General features: G+C 38.6%; 1 protein-coding gene across 2 annotated transcripts in view; it reads left to right on the plus strand.

Annotated features, from left to right (window-relative positions):
• Positions 1 to 17,515, plus strand: part of LOC136400301 (calcium-activated chloride channel regulator 1-like) — a 33,259-nt gene extending 15,744 nt beyond the window's left edge. Inside the window, exons 10-14 of one of the 2 annotated variants that reach the window (XM_066376717.1) lie at positions 314 to 538; positions 830 to 1,100; positions 2,101 to 2,271; positions 2,787 to 3,026; positions 17,379 to 17,515. In XM_066376717.1, coding sequence (XP_066232814.1) covers positions 314 to 538; positions 830 to 1,100; positions 2,101 to 2,271; positions 2,787 to 3,026; positions 17,379 to 17,500 — 1,029 coding nt within the window. In that variant the 3' untranslated portion in view covers positions 17,501 to 17,515. Of the gene's footprint in view, positions 1 to 313; positions 539 to 829; positions 1,101 to 2,100; positions 2,272 to 2,786; positions 3,027 to 7,686; positions 8,334 to 17,378 lie in introns of those variants that run through there. The other variant, XM_066376716.1, reaches the window with a different exon arrangement.
• Positions 17,516 to 17,790: the final 275 nt, after the last annotated feature.

The raw sequence follows: 17,790 nt of genomic DNA on the forward strand, positions 1-17,790 counted from the left end.
TTGTATCATACTGAAAAATAATTTCTTTCTCTAATAAATAATGCTTTTGCCTGAAAATATTTCAGGTATGCAGAGGAAAAAATATCCTTACTGAATTTGCTTTTGTGGAACACTGATAGCCACCTTCCCTTTTGATTCTTCTGTTCTTTATTTTATAAATGATTTTTATTGGAAAATATTTCAAAATAATTTTTAGTTATTTTAATTGAAACCTTAAAAATAAATTTAAAATTTCTCTGAAAGGACCAAACTTTGAAATTCTATTAACTGTACTAAAAAATAGTTTTATGTGTCTCTTGTTTTTATGTAACAGCTGGAAAGTAAAGCCTTGAGTATTATGGGAGGGAAATGGATAAATGGTACGGTGCCTGTGGATAGTACAATTGGAAATGACACCTTTTTTGTTGTCACTTGGACAATACAAAAGCCAGAAATTCTTCTCCAAGATCCGAAAGGAAAGATATATGAAACCTCAGCTTTCAAAGGAGGACCACTAAATATTCGAGCTGCCCGTCTTCGAATACCAGGCATTGCAGAGGTAAGTATTATATATTTGTTTGTTTTTTCCTTGCTATATCAATCAATTTTGAGAAAAAAATACAGATAACATCTTATATATTATCAATATTAAAACAATAACAAATCAGCTGTCATAAAAAGGAAGTTAAAAAGAATAATTAGGAATTCATAACCATATTATTTACTAGTTTATAAAACCACATATTAAAATCATTACTATTACTCTGCTTACATATCTAAATAATTTTATATTCTAAACATGATAGGAAAATGTTACAGAATCTCTCAAATAGATACTTTTTATTTTCAGACAGGTACTTGGATTTACAGCCTTTTAAATAAGCATATCAAATCTCAAATGGTAACGGTAACTGTGACTAGTCGAGCAAAAAGTCCTACCTTACTCCCAGTAACTGCAACAGCTCACATGAGTCGAAATACAGCAAATTACACCAGCCCAATGATTGTTTATGCACGAATCAGTCAAGGGTTTTTGCCTGTTCTGGGAGCCAATGTAACAGCCTTTATAGAAAACGAAGATGGACATCAAGTAATGTTGGAACTTTGGGACAACGGTGCAGGTAATAAGAATCTGCATCCACTTCCACTGAACTTACAGTTTTACTACCAATCACTTAGCAGTCAGTATTTCCTGTGCATGCTAATGAATCATATTTTTAAGTGAATTCAATTAAATGTTAATGCTTTTGAGATGTCCTACTCAGTTACCTTGACTAGAGAAGTCATGAGCACATTATCTTCTTTAAATTTTATGGCCCTGGCCGGTTGGCTCAGCAGTAGAGCGTCGGCCTAGCGTGCGGAGGACCCGGGTTCGATTCCCGGCCAGGGCACATAGGAGAAGCGCCCATTTGCTTCTCCACCCCTCCGCCGCGCCTTCCTCTCTGTCTCTCTCTTCCCCTCCCGCAGCCAAGGCTCCATTGGAGCAAAGATGGCCCGGGCACTGGGGATGGCTCTGTGGCCTCTGCCCCAGGCTCTAGAGTGGCTCTGGTCGCAATATGGCGACGCCCAGGATGGTCGCAACATGGCGACGCCCAGGATGGGCAGAGCATCACCCCCTGGTGGGCAGAGCGTCGCCCCATGGTGGGCGTGCCAGGTGGATCCCGGTCGGGCGCATGCGGGAGTCTGTCTGACTGTCTCTCCCTGTTTCCAGCTTCAGAAAAGAAAATGCAAAAAATAAATAAATAAATAAATTTTATGAACAATTTTATTTTCCCCTTGGTATTTGAGAGTAGAATATTTTCTATTTTTATTAGTGTCATTGTTTTGCATATGCTTTCTCCAGTTTAGGTATGTTTTTCCTATTTTGTTAAGATTCCTTTATGAAAGAGTCACTGCTAATATCAATTCAATGCTTACCATGAACTGTTCTTTTCCAAAGTCAAGGGTTAGCAAGTGGCCAAGCCAGGCTTTGACCCTAAGCAGTCTGTTTCCAGGGTCCATGTACTTAACACATTGTTTTATACTGTCTCCCAAAATGATTGCTATCATTAGGATTAGTGAATAATTGGGATTGTCATTTTTACTCTGTTGAATGACTGATTATTGCCTTTCAATATCAAGGAGCTGATACTGTAAAAAATGATGGCGTCTACTCAAGATATTTTACAGATTACCATGAAAATGGTAGATACAGTTTAAAAGTACGTGCCCAGGCAAGAGAAAACATGGCTAGAATAAGTTTCAGACAAAGGCAGAACCAAGCTCTGTATGTACCAGGCTACATAGAAAATGGTAAGTGGCCTTAAAATAGAAATGTATCCTTTTGAAGGTAAATTACATGTCAAGCATTGAAAATATAATGTACTATGTAGAGCCTAAGTAACAGCTATAAAATTATGCATGTTTCAAAACCATAGATATACCATATAATGGACCTAGCATTGACTATGCTTCCAACATGCTTTGTTTACATCCCCTCAGTTCATTTCATTGGCATTGAAAAAAATTTACTGAGCTCCAATAATGTGGCAAGCATTGTGCTAAATGCTGGAGCTACAAAGGTAGTAAATAGGATACCATCCTTGTCCTCAAAGAATTTACATTCAAGTAGTAAAAATAAATTAAACAATATTCTAACATTGCCTAATATCTCCTCACCAACTTTAACATGACACCATGTTAAAGCAAGCCTTTTTTTTTTTTTCACTGAAAACTATCAATATTAACCTTCTACAACTGCAGGAAGAGATTAGAAGATAAAAATAGTTATGGCAATATGACGTTACAAAAATACTTTTTGCCCTTAGGTACAATTATACTGAACCCACCCAGACCAGAAATCAAAGATGAAAGGGCAGAAGCTGAAGTAGGAGACTTCAACAGAGAAACTTCTGGAGGGTCCTTTATTATATCAGGAATTCCTCCTTTTGGTGATCAAACTTCAGTGTTCCCACCTGGAAAAATTACAGACCTCACGGCTCAGTTTAAAGAAGATCTAATTCAACTTTCATGGACTGCCCCCGGGAATACCCTCGATAAAGGAACAGGTAAGTTTGATATTACATTTTAAAGTATACTAAAAGAGATCCCATTGTCTTTCATTTGCTAAGAATTTACTAATGTCCTATTTACAAATTACATGTTTGAATTGTTTACTGTGGGACATTACAATATTCACCTATTTTTCATATGTGAAAACTGAAGCTCTAAGAGATAATTAACTGCCCCAAATTGTTTCTATATTTAATACCTTACAAATCCAACCCACTCTTGTCAGAATCAATTGGACCAAGTTGCCTCTCGCAATATGAACCATCTTAGAAATTCAAAGTACTTTGAGAAGATAATTGATAGATTTCTGTTCCATTCTTTCCTCCTAATAAGGAAAAGTTTTTCTAAGTATTTCTGTACTTTTACAATTTCATTCATTTACTGACTTTCTTTAAATTGTCAAGCAAAGCAGTTTCCTAAGAATTAATCCCTACTCTCAACATTCAGTTGAGTACAGAAGACAATTTATGCAAGTAAACAGATAACTTTACAGAACATGATAAATGATATGTATTATAAGCACAGAGGGATATGGCAGCACACTGGAAGACCACTAATTCCTGGTTGTAGGTAGGACCATGGGGTACATCTTAAACGGCTTTCCAAGGAAATCTATCCATGACCTAAGTCTTGAAGAATGAGGAAAATAAGCCAAGTTAATTGAAGATATTCCATGAAAAGAGAGGATCACAGGCAGAGAAATTCATTTGGTTTGAGAGATTAGACCATGGAGTTTGAATAAAGTTCAAGGCCAAATACCTCATTCATTCAAAGTCTCTTATTATAAACTGCTCTCATTTCAGAAGAATAAACCACTTTGCTCATTGCTTTAAATTTACATGAGTTTCATTAGTATGTATCGAATGTCTACCATGTTCCAGTATGGTGCTAGATTAGTAGATTCATATGAGATAAAGCCAATCTTGCTGTTTTCCTTTAAAATAGAAAACTAAAATGAAAGCAACATGCATTATCAAAATACACAATATCTCACGAGTTGTCAGTGCTGAAAAGGACTGAAAAAGTTTAGTACTTTTTCTCCTGGGTTAAAGCAAATCTCTCATTGTATGCACTCAATAGAAAAGCTCCGTTTTAATCTTTCCTACATTGCATTTTTCAAAGCTACAATTCTTTTTATCATTATACAAGTAAAAAAATCATTCTAAAGCTAAAGAAAACCCAATACTCATAAAGAGCACTTTTCTACTTCAGTGTGAAATATTCATCATAACAACTTCATAAATACATTACTTCTCTATGCTATAACCCATAAATATAGAGCAGAATTTAAAAACAAACAAAAAAAGAATAATACTTCCACTGGAAAAGCCTCAAATAAAATACCTGACCACATGTTTAGTTCTAAATGCCATTCAGTCAAGACCAACCCTTTAGTTCAAGATTGGATTCACAATAAATGTCACTCAGTCTAATTATAGAAACTAAAAGAAGGAAGAATGCATTATATATGGGCACTGAGAGAGAAAGAAATTCACTATGTTCAACAACAAATGCCTATAATAGGTGGGCTCTAATCTCCTTTCCTCCATGACAAGGACTTGTAGTTGCTATCATGCTGCCTTCAGGTATTACAAAAGTAGGTAGTAGCAGCATCCCAAAGAAGAAATGAATATCTATGATCTCAAATGAAGTATTTAATTTCTTTGAAACACAGTTTTCATACCTGTAAATATGCAAATTAGTTGAGATGACCTAGAATTACTAAAACAAATAGAGTTGATTCTAATATTTTATGATTCTCTCATTCCATCATTTGATGTGTCAATTTAATAACACTGTGGTGACCAACAAGTAGCTCAAATATGTGCCCAGCCTGACCTGTGGTGGTGCAGTGGATAAAGCGTCGACCTGGAAATGCTGAGGTCGCCGGTTCAAAACCCTGGGCTTGCCTGGTCAAGGCACATATGGGAGTTGATGCTTCCAGCTCCTCCCCCCTTCTCTCTCTCTGTCTCTCTCTCCTCTTTCTCCCTCTCTGTCTTTCTCTCCTCTCTAAAAATGAATAAATAAAATTTTAAAAAAAAAGTCAAATGCTAAAAAAAAAAAAAAAAAAAAAATATGTGCCCAAATAGTACCACATACTCTAGTTGATACAAAAAAAGTATAAAACATAGGTTTCCCCCCCCCCATGATAATATGATCTACTTGAAAAGATAAATTGAACCTCCTTAAAACAATCTGGAAAACTACTATCCATCCAATAAGAGTTCATGGAAGAGTCATGAAGGTGAATGAATAAATGACACAATTTTATGCATAAGTTGGGCATCTTATTGGGCCAAGAAAAATTAGTACAATTTGCATAGATAGGGAGATAGAGGCACATTCCAGGGAGTTGTGACAGGGCAAGAAGGAACAAAATATTATGATTGAGGTCAAGAAAGCAACATTTCAGTTAAAGTGAGAGAGGGAGCAAAAGATAGATAGACTGAGTCATGATAGAAAGATAGATGATAGAGTGATGATAGGAGATAGATAGATAGATAGATAGATAGATGATAGATAGATCCATCTCAATGGAACCCAGGGTGTGTGTGAAGAGTAGAAGAATGATTGAGAAGGTCTATTTATTGAAAAGCTAGAATATTAAGGCATAGGGCTTGAATTTCTGAAAAACATTAAATCTAAGTTATTCACCGCACACTTATAACACCTTAAACATTTATTGAAAAATACAGTCTTCACTTCAAAAAAAGACATTTTATGTTTTCTTGTTTGTGGCATTTCAGAATATGAAAATATATTTTTATATTAATGGCTCTGGTGAATTTATAAAAGCATTTTGGAATGAAACATTTATGTCAATATCTTCCTTCCTTTCTTGATAAAATAACAGTTATAATTGCAAATATGTCAAATATTTATTAACTCCCAGATTTGTGCTAAATGCTTTTTCTATATTGTTATATATAAATCTCATCCTATAAGAGTAAGAATTTATAAATTTATCGAATGAAATGAATGATGGAATCTTTATTTCATAGATAAAAAAATTGGGTTTAAAAAGGTTCGGTAAATTACTCTTCATTACACAGCTAGAAAGTTGTAGAATTAAAGTGCTAATCAAGGTCTGCCTAGCTCCTAAGCACATAGAAATTAGCACACGCCCTGGCCGGTTGGCTCAGCGGTAGAGCGTCGGCCTAGCGTGCGGAGGACCCGGGTTCGATTCCCGGCCAGGGCACACAGGAGAAGCGCCCATTTGCTTCTCCACCCCTCCGCCGCGCTTTCCTCTCTGTCTCTCTCTTCCCCTCCTGCAGCCAAGGCTCCATTGGAGCAAAGATGACCCGGGCGCTGGGCATGGCTCTGTGGCCTCTGCCTCAGGCGCTAGAGTGGCTCTGGTCGCAACATGGCGACGCCCAGGATGGGCAGAGCATCGCCCCCTGGTGGGCAGAGCGTCGCCCCTGGTGGGCGTGCCGGGTGGATCCCAGTCGGGCGCATGCGGGAGTCTGTCTGACTGTCTCTCCCTGTTTCCAGCTTCAGAAAAATGAAAAAAACAAACAAAAAAAAATTAAAAAAAAAAAAAAAATTAGCACACATTCCACACTCTCTGCCTCCCTTTGCTCTTTATTCTTACCCCTCTTGCACTCTATTTATCTACTCTCTTGTTTTCCCCTCCTATTACTCCCTCTCTCAACTTATCAAGAAATAATGCAGAGGTGGGATCTGAATATTTTTACTATACTCAGAGATTTTTTAAAATTTATTTATTTAAGTGAGAGGAGGAGAACAGAGACAGACTCCTGCATGCACCCTGACTGGGATCCACCCTGTAACTGCCATCTGGGGCTGATGCTCTGTGCATCTGGGGCCATGCTTGCAACCAAGCTCTTTTTAGCACCTGAGGCAGAGGATTCACAGAGTCATCCTCAGCACCCTAGGTGGATGTGCTTGAATCAATCTATCCATGCTGCAGGAGAGGGAGAGAGAGAGAGAGAGAGAGAGAGAGAGAGAGAGAGAGAGAGGAGGGGGAGGGGGGAAGCTGGAGAAGCAGCTGGTTGCTCCTCCTGTGTAACCTGACCTGGAATCTAACAGGGACATTCACACACCCGGCCCAAATTCTACCACTGTCCAACCGACCAGGGCCACTATACTCGAACATTATTGTGTTCCTTGTTCTAAGTTAAAAGTGGATTCAGCTCTTTATATTTATTTTTAAAGATTTTTTTTATTGATTTTAGGGGTGGGAGGAGGGAGCAAGATTGTAATTGTCTCACTTTAGTTATTCATTAATTGCCTCTCTTATGTGCCTTGACCAGCAAGGCCAGGGTTTCAAACAGAAGACCCCAGGCTTCCAGGTCATTGCTCTACCCACTGTGCAACCACAAGCCAGGCTCAGCTCTTTATAGTTATATTTCTAAAAAAGAAATCTAGATTCCATTTTTAGTTATTTAATTTTAGTTATATAATTTTATATAATTTTCAATTAAGTTTCTTGTAATTAGGTAACTACATAAGAACTGTTTGCATATCAGTCATTCAAATAATGAAGAAGGTATAACCAGAAAACAGTTATAATTGAGACTTCCATAAACAAAACCCAGTGTACATTTCTGATAGGACCCTAAATGTAAGGCAGTGTGTTGGCAGTACAGCATCCCAGAGATTTTAATATACATGAAATGTCTATTTGTTTTCCAGCCAACTGCTACAGTATAAGAATAAGTAAGTATCTCCTGGAGCTGCAAGAACATTTTGACAATGCCTCTGTAGTAAACACTTCTATTCTGAAACCTAAGGAGGCTGGCTCAACAGAAAATTTTGAATTTAAACCAGAACCTTTTAAAATAGAAAATGGCACCATATTCTATATTGCAATTCGAGCCATCGGTGAAGCAAATCTCACCTCAGAACTTTCTAACATTGCACAAGCAACCAAGTATATTCCTCCACAGGAAACCAGTGTCCCTGATCTGGGCACCAAGATTTCTATCAGTTTGGCAATTTTAGGATTAGCTGTGGTTTTATCTATATTTTAAACTGGAAATTATATTAAAAGAAAATTTCAATTGTTTACATCTTTGGTAAACATTAATGTAGAATTTAATTTGCTATCCTTTTCTTATTAAAAAACTCTTTGTAAGATAAAAGGGAATATAAAAGGTGATGGGGGAGGTGCAGGAGGGTAGCATTGGGAATAGATGGTGATGGAGGGAAATTTGATTTGGGGTGGTGAACACACAGTGCCATATAGAGATGATGTGTTATAGAATTGTACACCTGAAACCTGTATAATGTTATTACCCATGTTACCCCAATAAGTTCAATAAAAATAATTTTTAAGTGAATGTACAAAAGTAAATATTTTAATTACATGACTTCATTAATACTAATTAGTTGCTGCCTGACCAGGCAGTGTAGCAGTGGATAGAGTGTCAAACTGGGACGTGGAGGACCCAGGTTCAAACCCCTGAAATCTCCGGCTTGAACACAGGCTCATCTGGCTTGAGCATGAGCTCACCAGCTTGAGCGTGGGGTCACTGGCTTGAGTGTGGAATCATAGACATGACCCCATGGTTGCTAGCTTGAGCCCAAAGGTCACTGGCTTGAAGCCCAAGGTCACTGGCTTGAGCAAGGGGTCACTCACTCTGCTGTAGCCCCCTAGTCAAGGCACATATGAGAAAGCAATCAGTAAACAACTAAGTTACCACAATGAAGAATTGATGCTTCTCATCTCTATCCTTTCCTGTCTGTCCTTATCTGTCCCTTTCTCTGATTCTCTCTCTGTTTCTGTCAAAAAAATGAAAAAAAATCTAATTAGTTCTTAAACATATATCAAAATTAGTATGCCATTGCTTATCTTAGACAATAAATGTATTAATAAAATATAAAAAGAAGGTACATATATGTACTTATAGGTTTTTTAAGAAATATTTTAGAGTGTGCTACAAATTCATTGGGTATATTAATAAAATCAGAATTTATCCGAGCTATTTGAAAAAATTTTGTATCCACAATAAAAATAATCTTATGGTAAGATTATTCAGTTTTATTCTTGATTCTGAAAAAATATTTTATGTTTACATGAACTATAATAGAAAAAATAAACTATAAAGATAGCTTTCCAATGCGAAATGGTCTAAAGCAGTAGACCATTGTTTTTTATCATTGATTAAAAGTGGTATGTCAAAGTTTTGACTCCAGACATGAAGTGACTATTAGAGAGCAAGAATGCTTTTTTGTATAAATTGTGCACCATTGAAGAAGTCCTATTTACATCCTGAGATCACTATTGGGTCCTCAGTATGTACAAAAGTAAATATTTTAATTACATGACTTCGTTAATACTAATTAGTTGCTGCCTGACCAGGCAGTGTAGCAGTGGATAGAGTGTCAAACTGGGACGTGGAGGACCCAGGTTCAAACCCCTGAAATCTCCGGCTTGAACACAGGCTCATCTGGCTTGAGCATGAGCTCACCAGCTTGAGCGTGGGGTCACTGGCTTGAGTGTGGGATCATAGACATGACCCCATGGTTCACCAAGATGCTCCATCAGGGCAGGAATCTTTTTCATTGTTGTCTCCACAGCTTCTAGGATACTATTCAATGCATTCTATATATTCAATAAATATTTGTTAAAGAAATGAATATTTTCATACCATCAAGGAAATACAAATTTGAGCCATTACATTAAAAATATGCACAAAATATGATGTGCTCACGGTAGTATGAGGACTTGATATAATAAAAGCTAAGCACTTGGCACTGGGAAATTCCATTTATTAGAATCTCATACCAATGGACAAGCAAACAGGCAGGGAAAACTGCTTTCCTCTCATTCAAAGCTTCCAAAGCCCTGATACTTTCTCTGGTTCCACAACCCAAAAAATTTCTAGTTCTGTGTTAAGGTGCTACAGAATTGCAAAAATTGTTAACATTAATATTTTAAAAGGAAGAGTCAAGCCCTCTTACCCCTCCTTTCTGAAAAGAAAAAAAAAACAGAGAAAGAGATTAAAGGGGCAAAAGTTAGTAACTAATCATAGAGTAAGGTATTTTCTTCCCCACTGAGGAAGAAAGAAGGACATAGCCACAAAGTGTGGAATTAGTAAAAGCATCCTGAACAAGGTTCTCTGGTCCACGAGACGGGGGCCAGAGAAGTCGCACAGATATTCCCACCTGGGGGTAATTTATAGCATCAGTAAGGTGGTAGCAAGTTGATATGATGTGGTAAAATTCCATTGGCTGACAGACAGTTGTTCTTTTTCAAAGGGTTCTGGGGCCATTACTTTTGGCGGGCATGGGTGTGAGTGGTTCCAGCCAAAGTTCCGGGGCCTGGTTCCTTACGTGATCTTCCCTCATTGCCATCCGACCTCACATTCCGACCTTTTATGTTAGATAGGGGCGCCACTATTTGTCTGGCTACTTCCTGCTGGTTAGGGGCATCGTAGGGAAGGGAAGTCAGAAGGTGGTGGCTCTGAGGGGAGACATGTATATGGGTGTAGGAACATCTGGTTGATTGTGACTTGAGAAACCTCATGGATGCGGCCTGTAAGAATTTAAGAAAAAAGAGGAGCAAATATGAGTAATATGTTGATAATTAGAAGAGGACCTAGGATAGGGGCAATTCAGGTGAGGATGGGTGGCTGCCACCAGGAGTTAAGCAGGTTGTAGGAGGAGAGATCCTTGTGCAGTTCCTCTTGCAGACGATTGAGGAGATTGATGTTTTCTTCCATCAGGCCAGTCTCATTGAACAGCATTGCTCCCTGCTTTAACTCACTCTGGCAGCAGGTTCCCAGTGGGAGGGACAGGAGCAACAGGGGGATCTGCAGGGCCCAAACTTTTGGTGAGCCGAAGATGGGTGGGGCCCAGTGGTTTTGACTGCCAGCAGTCCTGCATGGGGGCAAGCTTGAGGTGAGAGACATGGTACCAAGGTGTTTGCCCTAGGAGCTTGGCTGCAGTAGGAGTAGTCAATATTACCATACGGGGTCCCATTCAAACTGCATGTCAGGAGTGGTGGGCGAAGGAGAAAAGACCTGTGAGGGAACTAGAGGTCCAGAGTGTGATGGCAAAACAGAGAAGGTAGTCCCTGTGTCCACAAAAAAATGAGATGGACTTACCTGCTACCTGTAGCATTACCCAGGGCTTGGCGAGGCTGATAATGGTCTCCAAGTCTGTGACGTGTCAGTCGTCCGTGAGGCCAAAAAGTTCTAGTGATGGGCCTGCCAGGCTGGCTTGGCCTCCCATTTGGGTGTCTTGTCCTCCATGTAGAGGTGCCGAGAAAGAGGCCATTGCCCAAAAGGGGCAATTGCTCTGCCAGTGACCAGGCTGTTTGCAGATAGGGCAGGGCTTAGTGGGCAGCCTTGGAAAGGGGAACTGCTGGGCCCAGTGACCCTCTTTGCCACATTTAAAGCAAGCTGCTCCTGGTGGGGATCCTCTTTGCAGCCCAGAATTGGGTTGGGCACCTTTTATGCCTTGCCCCTGTTGCTCGGCCAGCCTCAGGGCTGCCACAAGAGCCTGGATTTGGAGCATCACCTTTTGCTGCATGCGTGTCTGGTGAGCAACCTTGGCCTTTTCCTACTATCTGTGACCATTAAAAATTTAAATGCCGGGACCTGAAGATGGCAGCGGAGTAGGCAGACACACAGACTCCCAGCTCTCACCACCAAACTGGAATACAAATCAATTTAGGAACAATCAGTGTGAAAAACCAACTCTGGACTACAAGAACAGCTCTCAAAAACCAAGGAGCAAAGAAGAAGCCACAACAAACCTGGTAGGGAGTGCCTGAATCTCCCCTGCTTACAGGAATGGGGGGGGGTGAGGCTGAGAGCCCAGAGGGGCTCTTGCTCCAGGAAAAAGAGCAGAAATACTGCTCACAGCCACTGGCCTGGCGACCAGGGAGCGAGGTGTGTTGAAAGTACCAGCTTATCTTCCAAGTAGAAAGGGGTGAGAGAGGAACAGATGGTGAGGAGCAGAGGAATGCAGGGGATGACCTAAAAAGCTGACACATCCAGTGCTGGAGGCATCCATAGCTGGGGGAAGGACTGATCCTTCCACAAAACAAAAGACTAAATTACTTCCAGATCACAGATCTCCATACATCTCTCCAGTTCCGATCAGCTCAACAAGACACAACTGAAAACAAGAAGTGGGGAGGAAGGGTAGTAACTCAGGTCTCCATGGAGATCTGAGATACACCTCCCCCTACTGAAGTGGAGAAAACATCCTGCCCCCAGAGAGGTAAATTGGTAGAAGAGGCCTTCAGAGTCTCAGGTTACACCCACCACATTGCTGGATACAGTTTCAAGGAAGCTCCCTGCTGAGATCAGTAAACAAGACTATCACCTGTTAAGAAAAAAAACAAATAAAAACTTCAAAGTGGCCCAAATACAAAAGTGGTTTACAAATAATAGTTGATGCCAACCAAAGAAGACCTAGAAATAACACAATTGAAAACTGGACACAGACACCACCAAGCCTAGACTTAACCAACTCTACAAACAAAACACCCAAACACAGATAATAAGAAGACAAAGAAGTGCAATCCAAAAGAAACCACAAGAGAAACCTTCAGGAGATGAACTGAGTGATGTGGAAATGATCAAACTTCAAGATGTGGAGTTTAAAATAATGATTGTAAGGATGCTTAGGGGTCTTAGAACAACAATGGATGGTCATTACGAACACCTAAAAAAAGAAATAGCAAGTATAAAAAAGGATATTGAAATATTAAAAAAGAATCAGTCGGAGATGACAAATACAATATCAGAAATGAAGACTACAGTGGAAGGAATTAAAAACAGGATGGATAGAGCTAAGGATCGAATCAGCGAGTTGGAGGACAACTTGAATGAAGGCAAGAAAGCAGAGAAGAAAAAAGAAAAGAGACTCAAAAAGTCTGAGGAAACTCTTAGAGAGCTCTGTGACAACATGAAGAGAAATAACATCCGCATCATAGGGGTTCCTGAAAAAGAAGAGAAAGAACAAGGGATAGAGACTTTGTTGAATCATATCATAGCTGAAAACTTCCCTAAATTAATGCAGGAGAAACTCTCACAAGTTCAAGAAGCACAGAGAAATCCATTAAACAGAAACCCAAAGAAACCTACACTAAGACACATCATAATTAAAATACCAAAGCTAAGTGATAAAGAGAAAATATTAAAAGCTGCAAGAGAAAAAAAAGCTATCACCTACAAAGGAGCCCTAATAAGGATGACATCCGACTTCTCAACAGAAACACTTGAGGCCAGCAGGGAATGGTAAGAAATATTCAAAGTAATGCAGAACAAGAAATTATAACCAAGACTACTTTATCCAGCAAGACTATCATTTAAAATCGAAGGAGAAGTAAAAAGCTTCCCAAACAAACAAAAAAAACATCAAGGAATTCACTACAACCAAACCAATGCTGCAGGAAATGTTAAGGGGCCTGTTATAAACAAATCAAAGAGGGAAAAGAATATAGCAAAAGAGGAATACAGCGTTAAAGAATAAAATGGCAATAAACAACTACATATCAATAATAACTTTAAATGTAAATGGATTAAGTGATCCAATCAAAAGACATAGGGTAGCTGCATGGATAAGAAAACAGGACCCATACATATGCTGTCTAAAAGAGACACACCTTAAAACAAAAGATGCACATAGATTGAAGGTAAAAGGATGGAAAAACCATTTCATGCAAATGGAAATGAAAAAAAAGCTGGGGTAGCAATACTTATATCAGACAAAATGAACTTTAAAACAAAGGATATAGTAAGAGATAAAGAAGGCCACTAAATAATAATAAAGGGAGTAATCCACAGGAAGATATAACTATTATAAATATCTATGCACGTAATATAGAAGCACCTAAATATATAAAGCAGACTTTGATGGGTATAAAGCAATAGCAATACTATAATGTAAGGGATTTCAATACCCAACTAACATCACTAGATAGATCCTCAAGAAAGAAAATTAACAAAGAAACAGCAGACTTAAAGGACACACTAGATCAACTGGATTTAATAGATATCTGCAGAACCTTTCACTCTAAAGCAGCAGAATATACATTCTTTTCAAGTGCTCATGGTACATTCTCTAGGATAGACCACATGTTAGGGCAAAAAAGTGGTCTCAACAAATTTAAGAAGATTGAAATCATATCAAGCACTTTCTCTGATCACAATGGCATGAACAAGAAATAAACCACAATAGAACAGCTCAGAAATTCTCAAACAGATGGAAACTAAATAGCAGCTTGTTAAATAATGAATGGATTAAGAATGAGATCAAAGAAGAAATAAAAAAATTTCTAGAAATGAATGACAATGACCATACAATATCTCAAAATTTATGGGCCATAGCAAAAGGAGTACTGAGAGGGAAGTTCATAGCACTACAGGCACACTTTAAAAAGCTAGATAAAGCTCAAATAAACAACTTAACCCTGCATCTAAAAGAACTAGAAAAAGAACAGCAAGCGAAGCCCAAATGTAGTAGAAGGAAGGAAATAATAAGATCACAGTGGAAATAAATGACATAGAGGCTAAAGAAACAATACAGAGGATCAATGAAACCAGGAGCTGGTTCTTTGAAAAGGTAAACAAGATCAATGAACCTTTAACTAGACTCAACAAGAAAAAAAGAGAGAGGACTCAAATAAATAAAATTAAAAACGAGAGTGAAGAAATAACAACTGACACAACAAAAATACAAAATATTGTAAGAAAATATTATGAAGAACTGTATGCCAAAAAATTAGACAACCTAGAAGAAATGGACAAATTCCTTGAAACATACAATCTTCCAAAAATCAATCTGGAAGAATCAGAAAATCTAAACAGAACAATTGCAACAAATGAGATAAAAACAGTTATCAAAAAAATTCCCAACAAAGAAAAGTCCGGAGCCTGATTGCTTCACAACTGAATTCTACCAACTATTCAAAGAAGAACTAACTCCTATCCTTCTCAAGCTATCTCAAAAAATTCAAGAGGAAGGAAGACTTCCAAGCTCCTTTTATGAGGCAAGCATAATTCTGATTCCAAAACCAGGCAGAGACAACACAAAGAAAGAAAATTATAGGCCAATATCCCTGATGAATATAGATGCTAAAATCCTCAACAAAATATTAGCAAACCAGATCCAACAATATATGGAAAAAGTCATACACCATGATCAAGTGGGATTTATTCTTAGGAGGCAAGGCTGGTACAATATTCGCAAATCAATCAATGTGATTCATCATATAAACAAAAGGTAGGAAAAAAACCACATGATAATTTTAATAGATGCAGAAAAAGCATTTGATAAAATCCAGCACCAGTTTATGATCAAAACTCTCAGCAAAGTGGGAATACAGGGAATATACCTCAACATGATAAGAGCCATCTATGACAAACCCACAGCCAACATCATACTCAATGGCCAAAAATTAAAAGCAATCCCCTTAAGATCAGGAGCAAGGTAGGGGTGCCCCCTTTCACCACTCTTATTCAACATAGTTCTGGAAGTCCTAGCCATAGCAATCAGACAAGAAGAAGAAATAAAAAACATCCAAATTGGAAAAGAAGAAGTAAAACTATCATTATTTGCAGATGATATAATATTGTATATAGAAAACCCTAAAATTTCAGTCAAAAAACTACTGGACCTGATAAATGAATTCAGCAAAGTGGCAGGATATAAAATTAATACTCAGAAATTAGAGGCATTTTTATATGTCAACAATGAACAGTCAGAAAAAGAAATTAAGGAAACAATCCCCTTCACAATTACAACCAAAAAAATAAAGTACCTAGAAGTAAATTTAACCAAGAAGACTAAAGACGCCCTGGCCAGTTGGCTCAGCAGTAGTGCGTCGGCCTGGAGTGCTGGGGACCCAGGTTCGATTCCCGGCCAGGGCACATAGGAGAAGCGCCCATTTGCTTCTCCACCCCCCCCCCTCCTTCCTCTCTGTCTCTCTCTTCCCCTCCCGCAGCCAAGGCTCCATTGGAGCAAAGATGGCCCGGGCGCTGGGGATGGCTCCTTGGCCTCTGCCCCAGGTGCTAGAGTGGATCTGGTCGCCGCAGAGCGACGCCCTGGAGGGGCAGAGCATCGCCCCCTGGTGGGCAGAGCATCGTCCCTGATGGGCGTGCCTGGTGGATCCCGGTCGGGCGCATGTGGGAGTCTGTCTGACTGTCTTTCCCCGTTTCCAGCTTCAGAAAAATACAAAAAAAAAAAAAAAAGACTAAAGACTTGTACTTGGAAAATTATAAAACATTGATTAAAAAATCAAGGAAGATACAAACAAGTGGAAGCACATACTGTGCTCATGGTTAGGAAGAATAAACATCATTAAAATGTCTATATTACCCAAAGCAATCTATAAATTCAATGCAATACCAATTAAAATACCAATGACATACTTCAAAGATATAGATCACATATTCCAAAAATTTATATGGAACCAAAAAAGAACATGAATAGCCTCAGTAATCTTAAAAAAGAAGAATAAAGTGGGAGGTATTACACTTTCTGATATCAAGTTATACTACAAGGCCATTGTACTCAAAACAGCCTGGTACTGGCATAAGAACAGGCATGCAGATAGATGGAACAGAACAGAGAACCCAGAAATAAGCCCACAGCTCTATGGACAACTGATATTTGACAAAGGAGGTAAGGAAATACAATGGAGTAAAGACAGCCTCTTTAATAAATGGTGTTGCGAAAAATTGGACATCTACCTGCAAAAAAATTAAACTAGACCACCAACTTACATCATTCACAAAAATAAACTCAAAATGCATAAAAGATTTAAATGTAAGCCGTGAAACCATAAGCATCTTAGAAGAAAACATAAGCAGAAAGCTCTCTGACATCTCTCGCAGCAATATATTTGCTGATTTATCTCCTCGGGCAAGTGAAATAAAAGATAGGATAAACAAATGGGACTATATCAAACTAAAAAGCTAAAGACAATAAGAACAGAATAAAAAGACAAACGACACAATGGGAGAATATATTTGACAATGCGTTTGATAAGGGGTTAATAACCAAAATTTATAAAGAACTTGTAAAACTTAATACCAGGAAGACAAACAATCCAATCCAAAAATGGCCAAAAGAAATGAATAGACACTTCTCCAAAGAGGACATACCGATGGCCAATAAGCATATGAAAAAATGCTCAACATCATTAATCATTAGAGAAATGCAAATTAAAACCACAATGAGATATCACCTCACACCAGTCAGAATGGGGCTTATCAACAAAACAACACAGAATAAGTGCTGGCGAGGATGTGGAGAAAAGGGAATCCTCCTGCACTGTTGGTGGGAATGCAGACTGGTGCAACCTCTGTTGAAAACAGTATGGAAATTCCTCAAAAAATTAAAAATCAAACTGCCTTTTGACCCAGGTATATACCCCAAGAACACCATAGAATTGTTCCAGAAGAAGAAATGCACCCCCATGTTTGTGGCAGCATTGTTCACAGTAGTGAAGATCTGGAAACAGCCCAAGTATCCATCAGAGGACTAGTGGATTAAAAAGCTTTGGTATATATATATACTATGGAATACTACTCAGCCATAAAAAATGTTGACATCGGATCATTTACAATAACATGGATGGACCTTGATAACATTATACGGAGTGAAATAAGTAAATCAGAAAAAACTAAGAACTATATGAATCCATACATAGATGGGACATAAAAATGAGACTCAGAGACATGGACAAGAATGTGATGGTAAGGGCGGGTGTGTGTGGGGGGATGGGGTGAGGACGGAGAGAGGGGGGGTGGGGGGAGAGGAGGGGCACAATGAAAA

The sequence above is a fragment of the Saccopteryx leptura genome, chromosome 3 (genome assembly GCF_036850995.1).
Source record: "Saccopteryx leptura isolate mSacLep1 chromosome 3, mSacLep1_pri_phased_curated, whole genome shotgun sequence".
Taxonomy (NCBI): Eukaryota; Metazoa; Chordata; class Mammalia; order Chiroptera; family Emballonuridae; genus Saccopteryx; species Saccopteryx leptura.